Source organism: Salvelinus alpinus, chromosome 33 (genome assembly GCF_045679555.1).
Source record: "Salvelinus alpinus chromosome 33, SLU_Salpinus.1, whole genome shotgun sequence".
Lineage (NCBI taxonomy): Eukaryota > Metazoa > Chordata > Actinopteri > Salmoniformes > Salmonidae > Salvelinus > Salvelinus alpinus.
In genome coordinates, this window is record NC_092118.1 from 22,696,537 (window position 1) to 22,707,897 (window position 11,361).

The window sequence follows — 11,361 nt, forward strand, 5'->3', positions numbered from 1 at the left end:
TATCAGTAAATTGTTACATCCCTAATATTAACCCCAAAAAATAATGTATCTGCCATAACTTTACTGTATCATAGCTAACAATTATTACATACATCTATTCATAGGGTTGGCTCAGAGATAGATAGAGGACGAAACATTGTATCTGTCCCATTATGGCATCTGTGAGAGCATGGTCAGATGAATTGAGGCCATCACCATTTTGATGTAGTACATTTTCTTCTTCTACTACTACTTTATGGGTCCATACGGCCACCTGCAGCGTGTTATTTGTACAGGTATGAAGCCATGGTTGGCAATTTACTGCCACCTGCAGTTATGGAATGTTTGCTCACGTGTATAATTCATTGGCTGATCCCTCCTGGTGACCTGGATGGAATTATGTGATCCTTCCTTAACCCATAGGAAGTCCCACCCAGTTGACTACTTCAGAATGGTGCAAGTCCTGAATGCTATTGGGTACTAGAGTCCTCTATCCATCTCTATGGGTTGGCTACACTTCCAGGATTACAAGCTAGCTAGGTACCTACCTTGGAGGTTTCTCAGACGATCTGATGAGAATATGAGGAAGATATGTAACTTCTTGTAACTTGTCAATCTGATCTTAAAAGCACATCTCGGCAGAATTTTTTTATTATAACAAATACATTTATATATGTTTTTTAATGTGCAGTTGGGCAATGATTTGGCAGCGGTCGTGCGTCGCTGCTAAATAAATATAGGGGAACACTGAGCCCCATACTCCCCCTCACCCCAAAGATAAAACTAATAAAGGAAATATTAGTGGACATAATGATAACATTAAATTCACAAACATAGTTGGAGATGTACTTTTTCAGGAAAAGGTTTCATTATGGAGATCTACTGTAATACATTTAAGAGAAATCCTCATTCAAATAATGCCGTTTTTGAGCCCTCATTCAAACCCCAATCAAGGACATGTTGCAGGGATGAGTCATCATCTCAATCCAGCTGTCCACGGGGCATACATCTGATTAGCATACCCACGCTCACACACCAGGCGCAAATGTAAATATTGTAATAAAACCCTCCATAATAGCATTGCTCCCGTGTCTTGGAAAGGCTTTGCTTTGTATATTTTTCCCACTTTCAGCAATATTGTATGACTGTGAGCAAGTACGCAAATAACAGTTATTAAAACTGGATTTCAGGTGCAGATTTCTGAGATCCTTCTACAGGCACCCTCCTCTCTATTCTGTGCCTTATGCTCTCTCTCCTGCCATTTTCATCATTAGTATAAATATCATCCTCATTATTGACAACATGAGTAACCATCAAGGCAGATATTCAACTGTACATTTTGATCTCAAGATATCAATAACTGAAGTCAAATTCATGGAACCTGTTGACAAAACAAGCACATTCTGCACACATTAATGTTCTCATTTGTAATGTAAGCAACTAAAACTGGCACAAGGATACGTTTGGGTGTGATATGATAAAAACGGCTATATTCACACATTATGGACCTATGCCACTAATAGTTTGCATGTACAGTACATTGATGTACATGTATCTAAATTAAACTAAAGCCGCAGACTGTGTAAGATGAAAGGGTTAAAGTAGCTCAACATGACAGTCCGGTGGAGCACCCACGAGGGGGTTGTCTGCTCAGCAATGCTGAACCACCTGCTGCTCTATAGACTCAGGCACCCCATTTCACTAATGAAGTCCCAGACTCTCTTTCACACCACGCCCCCATCACCACTATGAAATGGTCTACTCATGAAAGTAATGAGCCAGGGAGGGAGAGAGACTCTGCTGGCCACTGATAACCTCAGACTAAACTTGCAACCTTACGAGACAAGGGCTTAATATCTGGCCGTCAATCAGCCCCGGCGTCCCTAGCTGGAGTGTTTAATTACAAGGATCAATTATTCACCAGCCTCCTCTTTCACTACACTGTGCGCCGAAAAACAATGGATGAGTGAGAAAAAAAAACAGTGGCCGTGGCCCACAGGGGGGCCCAATTTTACCCTTGGGGGACAGTTAACCCCCTGCTCTTGGACATACACAGAGTGTACAGAACATTATGAACACCTGCTCTTTCCATGACATTGACTAACTGACCAGGGGAATCCAGCTGAAAGCTATGATCCCTTATTGATGTCACCTGTTAAAGCCACTTCAAATCGGTGTAGATGAAGGGGAGGAGACAGGTTAAAGAAGGATTTTTAATCCTTGAGACAATTGAGAAATGGATTGGGTGTGTGCGCCATACAGAGGGTGAATGAGCAAGACAAAATATTGAAGTACTTTTGAACGGGGTATGGTAGTAGATGCCAGGCGCACTGGTTTGTGTCAAGAACTGCAACGCTGCTGGATTTTTCACACTCAACAGTTTCCCGTGTGTCAAGAATGGTCCACCACCCAAAGGACATCCTTTGTCTATGGGAAGCATTGGAACGCTTTTGACACCTTGTAGAGTCCATGCCTCAACAAATTGAGGCTGTTCTGAGGGAAAAGGGAAGGTGCTCCTAATATTGAGGTCCTTCTACTTCAAAAAGCACAAGAAAGAGGATTTCGACACCCACCATCTCAGATTGTTCTGAAATTGTTTCTGTTGTTAGAAACTGATAAGATTCTGTATACTGGTTGTTAGGGTGGGATTGGCGTGGGGTGCAGGGGGTCCATGGGTGGCTTTTGACTATTTATTTGGATTCCTCGTGTCTTACTCCCTGTTAGAAAAAAGTTTGGTCCAAATCAGATGTTAGGTATTTATTGAATAGTATATGAATTCTATAAAAACAAAATTGCCAATTTGGGAGCAATTTAATTAGCTTAATTTATCAGAGATCAAATTATATTTCAACAAAATAATGTTGCAGGAATGCTAGTCTTATCTGTTTCTAACTACGGAAACTATTTCAGAACAATCCGAGATGGTAGGTGTCATGTCATGAAATGACCCACTTCCAAAATACACTTTGAAAAACATCCTAGGGAAAAACAGAAAACCATGCCAAGGTTTTCTGTTTTTCCCTAGGATGTTTTTCCAAGTCAGTGGGAGAACATCATGCGAAGAGAATTTTACAGTTTTAAAGCTAGTTTCCTGCAATTTTACATATTTTGCCATAGCATGAAAACACAGCATAAGCCATCTGAGTGACTCAAACATTATAACAAAATCAATGTTGGCCTCATGCCATGACATTTTTTGATTCTCCCTGACTGTCTAGTATTTATATTAGAGGTCGACCGATTAATTGGAATGGCCGATTAATTAGGGCCGATTTCAAGTATTCATAACAATCGGAAATCGGTATTTTTGGACACCGATTTTTGGCCGATTTTTTTTACACCTTTATTTAATCTTTATTTAACTAGGCAAGTCAGTTAAGAACACATTCTTATTTTCAATGACGGCCTAGGAACGGTGGGTTAACTGCCTCATTCAGGGGCAGAACGACAGATTTTTTCCTTGTCAGCTCGGGGGATTCAATCTTGCAACCTTACAGTTAACTAGTCCAACGCTCTAACCACCTGATTACATTGCACTCCACGAGGAGCCTGCCTGTTATGCGAATGCAGTAGAAGCCAAGGTAAGTTGCTAGCTAGCATTAAACTTAGCTTATAAAAAAACAATCAATCAATCATAATCACTAGTTAACTACACATGGTTGATGATATTACTAGTTTATCTAGCGTGTCCTGCGTTGCATATAATCGATGCGGTGCGTATCGTTGCTCCAATGTGTACCTAACCATAAACATCAATGCCTTTCTTAAAATCAATACACAGAAGTATATATTTTTAAACCTGCATATTTAGCTAAAAGAAATCCAGGTTAGCTATACTGTTACACTGGCAATACTAAAGTGCCTATAAGAACATCCAATAGTCAAAGGTTAATGAAATACAAATGGTATAGAGAGAAATAGTCCTATAATTCCTATAATAACTACAACCTAAAACTTCTTACCTGGGAATATTGAAGACTCATGTTAAAAGGAACCACCAGCTTTCATATGTTCTCATGTTCTGAGCAAGGAACTTAAACGTTAGCTTTCTTACATGGCACATATTGCACTTTTACTTTCTTCTCCAACACTTTGTTTTTGCATTATTTAAACCAAATTGAACATGTTTCATTATTTATTTGAGGCTAAATTGATATAATTGATGTATTATATTAAGTTAAAATAAGTGTTCATTCAGTATTGTCGTAATTGTCATTATTACAACAACAAAAAATTTAATTAAAAAAAACATCGGCCTATTGATCGGTATCGGCTTTTTTTGGTCCTCCAATAATCGGTATCGGCGGTGAAAAATCATAATCGGTCGACCTCTAATTTATATAGTGATAGATCATGATCTTATTAAAAAATTAATTTAAAATAAAAATATATGCCTCCCGAGTGGCGCAGCGGTCTAAGGCAATGCATCACTACAGACCCGGGTTCGATCCCAGGCTGTGTCACAACCGGCCGTGACCGTGAGTCCCATAGGGCGGCGCACAATTGGCCCAGTGTTATCCGGGGAAGTGGAGAGTTTGGCCGGGACGGCTTTACTTGGCTCATCGCACTCTAGCGACTCATTGTGGCGGGCCGGGCGCCTGAAGGCTGACTTCGGTCGTCAGTTGAATGGTGTTTCCGCCGACACATTGGTGCAGCTGGCTTGCAGGTTAAGTGGGCGGGTGTTAAGGAGCGCGGTTTGGCGGGTCATATTTCGGAGGACGCATCACTCAACCTTCGCATATTTGAGATTCTTGAAAGTAGCCACCCGTTGCCTTGATGACAGCTTTGCACAGTCTTGGTGTTCTCTCAACCAGCTTCATGAGGTAGTCAACTGGAATGCATTTCAATTAAACAGGTGTGCCTTGTTAAAAGTGAATTTGCGGAATTTCTTTCCTTCTTAATGCATTTGAGCCAATCAGTTGTGTTGTGACAAGGTAGGTGTGGTATACCGAAGATAACCCTATTTGGTAAAAGACCAAGTGCATATTATGGCAAGAACAGCTCAAATAAGCAAAGAGAAACGACAGTCCATCATTACTTGAAGACATGAAGGTCAGTCAATACATAACATTTCAAGAACTTTGAAAGTTTCTTCAAGTGCAGTCTCAAAAACCATCAAGCGCTATGATGAAACTGGCTCTTATGAGGACCGCCACAGGAAAGGAAGATCCAGAGTTACCTCTGCTGCAGAGGATAAGTTAATTAGAGTTACAAGCCTCAGAAATTCCAGCCCAAATAAATTCTTCAGAGTTCAAGTAACAGACACGTCTCAAAATAAACTGTTGAGAGGGGACTGCGTGAATCAGGCCTTCATGGTCGAAATGTTGCAAACAAACCACTACTAAAGGACACCAATAAGAAGTCCAAATGTGAGATTCTTGGTTCCAACCGACGCAAAGTAGGTGAACGAATGATTTCCGCATGTGTGGTTCCCACCGTCAAGCATGGAGAAGGTGGTGTGATGGTGCTTTGCTGGTGACACTGTCAGTGATATATTTAGAATTCAAGGCACACTTAACCAGCATGGTTACCACAGCATTCTGCAGCGATATGCCATCCCATCTTGTTTGCGCTTAGTGGGACTGTCATTTGTTTTTCATCAGGACAATGACCCAACACACCTTCAGGCTGTGTAAGGACTATTTGGCCAAAAAGGAGAGTGATGGAGTGCTGCATCAGATGACCTGGCCTCCACAATCACCTGACATCAACCCAATTGAGATGGTTTGGGATGAGTTGGACCGCAGAGTGAAGGAAAAGCAGCCAACAAGTGCTCAGCATATGAAGGAAAATCCTTCAAGACTGTTGGAAAAGCATTCCAGGTGAAGCTGGTTGAGAGAATGCCAAGAGTGTGCAAAGCAGTCATCAAGGCAAAGGGTGGCTACTTTGAAGAATCTAAAATCTAAAATATATTTTAATTTGTTCAACACTTTTTTGGTTACTACATGATTCCATGTGTTATTTCATAGTTTTGATGTCTTCACGATTATTCTACAATGTAGAAAATAGTACAACTAAAGAAAAACCCTTGAATGAGTAGGTGTGTCCAAACTTTTGACTGGTACTGTAGATATAGCGCCATTATCTTTTCTACGTACTTTATATATGGTTTAGTCGTTTAAGTTTACACTGAAACATGTAAACAAATATGTATGTTTTATCATATTTTTTGGAGTGGAGGCAACGATTTAGCAGCGGTAGCCTTTATGTAAATGGAGCTATTTATGTAAATGCATAGGCAACCACAAACAGTTGCAAAAGTCTCTGGATAATAGCCAGTTCTTCACTTATTTATTTTTTTATTTAACAGATTGAACTATAGAATTAAAAAACTATTTATGCTGAGTAAGTTGAATCTCCGCAGTTCAGCACATACACTTTCCTGTCTCCCTGCTTTTCAGACAGCAGAAAGTATAAAGGTGCTTTGATTTCCTAAAAGTTACTTCATTATTTGGCTAACAAATATAATTGGAACTAAAACACTCTTGTAAAAGGACATTGTACTTGTTATGTATTTAAATTCAGGTAAGGAGAAGGTGTAACGCGGGAGGCCATTTTAATTCCACAAGGGGGAGTGTTGTGAGACTGCAGTGGCCACCTCGTTTTCCCTGCTAAAGCAGTAGTGGATCTTTCCCTGGACACCCAGTTGACGGCTCATTAATCTGCCCTGGCGGAGCTCCCCAATCCTGGCACCAGAGAAAAGGATTCCCCACACCTTGTCCTCACTCTCACCTGCCTGCGCAAACCACTGAGGTGAGGAGGGGACGAGGGCCACAACAACAAGACGGGGGATTCCTGGCAGCATAAAAACAAAGAAATCACTTCCTGCCCGTGGAGCCACCGGGATGTCCTCTGTGAGTGGGCGTGTGAAAGCAGGGGGACACACACACACACACACACACACACACACACACACACACACACACTCACCCACTATCATCTGTGGGCTGGTAATGAGGGATGCTGGAGGAGAAAATCTATTGCAGTGGTTGTGGGTGGACCTGACAAAGACAAAATCCTCAACAATATTGAGTTCCGGGGCTGGGCAACAGGCTTTTAGTCCATACATTTTGAAAAGATGTCTCTTTTCCTTAGAGTGATTGGGGAGGTTGTGAATGGGGGCTGGATAAATGGTTCAACTTGCTGAGAAAAGTTAAAACGTATTATTTATTTTTAAACATTGTATAAATGCTATGTTCTACACTTGCAGAGAACATTTGTGCAAGACAGTTTTCTTCATTGTTTCATTCAAACAATTAGGTTACAACAAAGGGAGTGTCAGGGATGATGCAGGGGGTTTCATCAAGGCTATTAACTTAGCCTGAGTAATAAAGCCTAATTGTATCATCAGCCAGGGTGTACCACAGTGATTTATGATTACTGACTGATGGGCTAGGAACACAGAGATACTCTCTGTATGTTCCTAGCTGACGGGGCAGCCCTAACATTATGTGGTGATGCTGACTGACACTACCTTCTCTAGTGTATTATGATCAGTCATTAAACTAATGACTTGCAAGTATCAAAAGGAGTGACAGAGTAGGGGATACCGTACATCATGTGGACTTTTAAAATATGGCCATCCTATTCATCCATTTAAAAATCTTAGTGGCACTTTGTTAGTGTTAGTCATCTTCTCACACCTTCTTACTTTGATTCAATTGGATTTATTTTAGTCATTTTCATAGCAATAAGCAGCCAGAAATCCTGTTCCTCCATGTAAATAAAATACCCTATCCTTCAGCTCCTCCTGTCTTGAGTAAAGTAATAACCTCCAGGTCAGGAAAAGCCTGATTCTGCCCTGAGAAAGGATATCCTTCTCCAAGCCCCCGACCGCCGTCTCCCACATCACGGTTTATAACCACCTTTAGGCCTCACACTAACCATTATTCAATTAGCCAAATGCTACAATTGCATCAAGATGGTGAAGATAATTAGGTTAAAATGGTTATCCGGCTGGCTAAGCGCATTCACGTTCAAGGTGAATAGAAAAATATTAAATTGTACAAACTGTAATCTTTTAAGAGCTAATTTGGTGGTTAATGAGGCCAATCTAGTTTGGGTAATTTATGGTTGATGGGAAGGGAAGGAAGGCCAGGAGAGCAACACTGTGGCTGCTTGAGATAAAGCAAATTTCTGGAGTATAAAAAGGTTTTACAAGGTCCATCTCTAGACTTATCAACTATCTCTAGACTGATCAGCACAATTAAGACCTAAGCCCACAACCGTATCGTCATTTCTGTAAGTAGTAGAATCACTTGTTATTTTAAGGGCTGTGCATCACTACTAGCCCTGACAGTGTGAGATAAATGTGGGGAAATATCACAGTCCACCTGTGTAGATATCTGTGCTGGACTTCATGCGTGGGAGGCAGCGGGGCGTGAAAGGCTACATTGCCATTTACCCACTTTGGTGTAATTACAGCGTTTGCTCTCAGATACCCATCATCTCCCTAAGTGCTCCATTCATACACACTATGCTTAGCCAGACAAGAGCAACTACGCAGGGTTGATTGCTTTACAATAGCGGATCAAAATATTAATCTGACTCAGTTCAGTGACTTAAGTGAGTATTTGGCTAACATGGAGCGTGGGTTTCCTCCCAGTCATTGACTTGTCAGTGAAACCCCCACTTAAACAAACAGGGTCTGTGATTACACTACCTAGCTGCTCTACAGGACAGCTGATGAAAACAGAGTGCAGACACCTGATTGCCTTACTGGTTCATTAACAGAAATGGTGGGGGGATTTCACATAGAGAATCTCTACCATAAGAATTTCTACTGTAAGACTGCTTAAGTGTTTACATGTGCTGGTAGCTGTTTATTAACATGTATACCTTGACCAAGGCTGCTATTACATATAGCCTAATAGACCACATGAATGAATAAACATTTTATTTATTAAGCGCATGTTTGTGAGACCTAATATTACAGTTTATAAATAGTTGCCATTGTCGTTGCAATGTTTCAGCGAGCAGTCTGAACATGACGCATTTGAATTCTCCATCAAAGAGAAATTACAGTAAGAGCTGGATTCAATCAAACATGCCAAAGTAGGCTTAGTGTTTATGTAGTTTCTATTTACACAACTAGCCTTCTTCCTGCACACACAAGTGTCTCAGTCTGAAAGTTGAAGAAGGTAAGATGGATGTGCAGTACCCAAAACATTCTGCTAATGTATTTGAGTATGGGGGAGGGGACTGAGTATTCCAATGTGTATATACTGGAAGGCTGGTTTGACAATGTTGCTACGAGTGTAATTACAGCATCATACACAAGTAAGCACAACTTAAAGGGGCAATCTGTGACTACTACATCCCACATGGCCTTTTAAATGAATGATGTATACCCACTGATTCTTGAAGAATACCTTATAAATTCCTCAAGAGCTTAGTTCAACTGTCGTACCCCATCAGAACCCAAAATATTGGCTAAACTAAAATAATGTAATTATAAAACACTATGGCCTCAAAACATGGTTAAAACTCAAAATGTTGCATCATGGATAGTCAGTTCATACATAGCTCTGTCTATGAATTTGAAAGTGGTTACATTTCTCAAGCCCCATCCCTCAGCATTTTACCAAAACAGTGGCAGGGTGTCCTTTATTATTGTTTAAACAGCAGATTGCTGCTTTAATGTAAAGTATTACAGCTTTTAATTACTGTGCTACGTTGCCGGTCTTCCAGCTTTTAATATGTTTTATTTCAGCATTTGGGGTTGAAGCACAAACTGTATAAAGCAATACCGTAATATATATGCAAGTAGGCTACACCCTAGATAGAGCCTGTCAATGTGCAGTGACTAGAATTACATAAAAAATCCATGTAACACTTGTTTTTAATGGCAAGCTCTTGGCAAGCTTTATTGGGACAGTTGGCCAATGGGCGGACATTTAAGGAGTTACAGTAAGAGGCGCTAAAGTTCAGGCAGGAGTGTTGCAGACAGCACTCTATGTCCTGCCAACAGCCTTAAGGTGGCACAATGCCTGACTAAGATGTTGACCCATGGCCCCCACCTGCCCTGTCCGTGCAGTATCTCTCGGCCACCCAGGGGGCCCATAAAGTCTCCCTCGGCACTGCCCACCAGAAACAGAAGGCCTTTGACTCATGTCCATCTGTCCTGGTAGTATGTAAGGGAAAGCCAAGGTAGTGGGATCCTGGTGACTTAATGTGCCCTCTCAATAGAAGTAACCCATCTTATGAACTGAGAAGCGAAGTTAGGCCACAACCAATCTTTCAAAGAAAGCAGATTTACATATGATTCTTCATTGGGGTAAAACAGGCAAAATGCACAACAAACCTTACCTGCTGTTCCATAGAATATTTAACCATCAAGGGCTCACTAAGAAAAGGTGGGTTGACACATACTTACAGCGTGTTAGAGAAGAAAGACCTACCTGGCCAGGTTGAATATCTAAACATCGGAGCACTTCTTTAAGCATGACAGGTGTGTGCAGTGTCTGTTCAGCCAAGATGGTGGAGTCATCTTTACGTCTGTCCTGGTGACCTGGCTCCATGGGAGCAAAGCCAGAGTAGGACAACCTACTCCCCTTCCATGGCTGGCTGACTCTACAAGCAGCATCAAGAGCCACTCTCCATGATGATCTCAAGGTGGGACAAGCAGACACATGCTGGCATGCCATGGTCTGAAGAGAATTGGAAGGGGACAGACATATGATGAAAGTGACATGACAAACACACAGCAACTTTGTAAGATAATATTCTAGCTAGTGGCTAATGCAATAAATGCCACTAATTGTGGATGGCATAAAGAATGCTATTGGAGAGCTACAATATGTAGCTAACATTTCTAGCTAAGCTAGCTAGGTATCAGAAAATATAAAGCATTGATCCGTTATTTCTATCTAGTTATCCAACTACAGTAAATAGCTAGCTACTTAGCCAACTACACAGTAAGCCAAATCAAAGTGGGCTCCAGGGCACCTTTTTACAGTAGAGTACAGTACTCAGTAGAAGAAACCACGTTGAAGAGTTAACAAATTCCAAAGTGGAGTACTGAGAAACAATGATGTGTGTAGCTAACTTGGTAGCTACTAGCGTTAGACAGCTAATAGCTAGCTATTCTCAGGTGCATCTTCATAAAAAACTCTCGGAGAAAAGTGTTCGGATATGTGAGTTCCGTTCAGCTGTAGTAGCTAGGGTTACAACACCTTGAATAGCTTGCAACTGGACGATGCAAATCGTACTTAGGACATTGGTCTTGACGCAATATTATACTTACTTTGTTATGTTAGCTATGTGTCATAATTGTTTCAATTACATTATAAAAAATGCTAGAAAATAGCTGGCATATGAAAATAGTTTTTAAACCACTTCCTCCACCAGCACTGCAATCAAATGACTGCAACACCAAGCTCA

The 11,361-nt window shown here is 41.0% G+C and overlaps 1 protein-coding gene across 2 annotated transcripts in view; it reads right to left on the bottom strand.

Moving 5' to 3' along the window:
• mettl15 (methyltransferase 15, mitochondrial 12S rRNA N4-cytidine) overlaps positions 1-11,339 on the bottom strand; it is a 58,135-nt gene extending 46,796 nt beyond the window's left edge. Inside the window, exons 1-2 of one of the 2 annotated variants that reach the window (XM_071380756.1) lie at positions 11,225-11,339; positions 10,380-10,628 (exon numbers count right to left, since the gene is read on the bottom strand). In XM_071380756.1, the coding sequence (XP_071236857.1) occupies positions 10,380-10,625 (246 nt within the window). In that variant the 5' untranslated portion in view covers positions 10,626-10,628; positions 11,225-11,339. Of the gene's footprint in view, positions 1-10,379; positions 10,629-10,926; positions 11,121-11,224 lie in introns of those variants that run through there. The other variant, XM_071380754.1, reaches the window with a different exon arrangement.
• Positions 11,340-11,361: the final 22 nt, after the last annotated feature.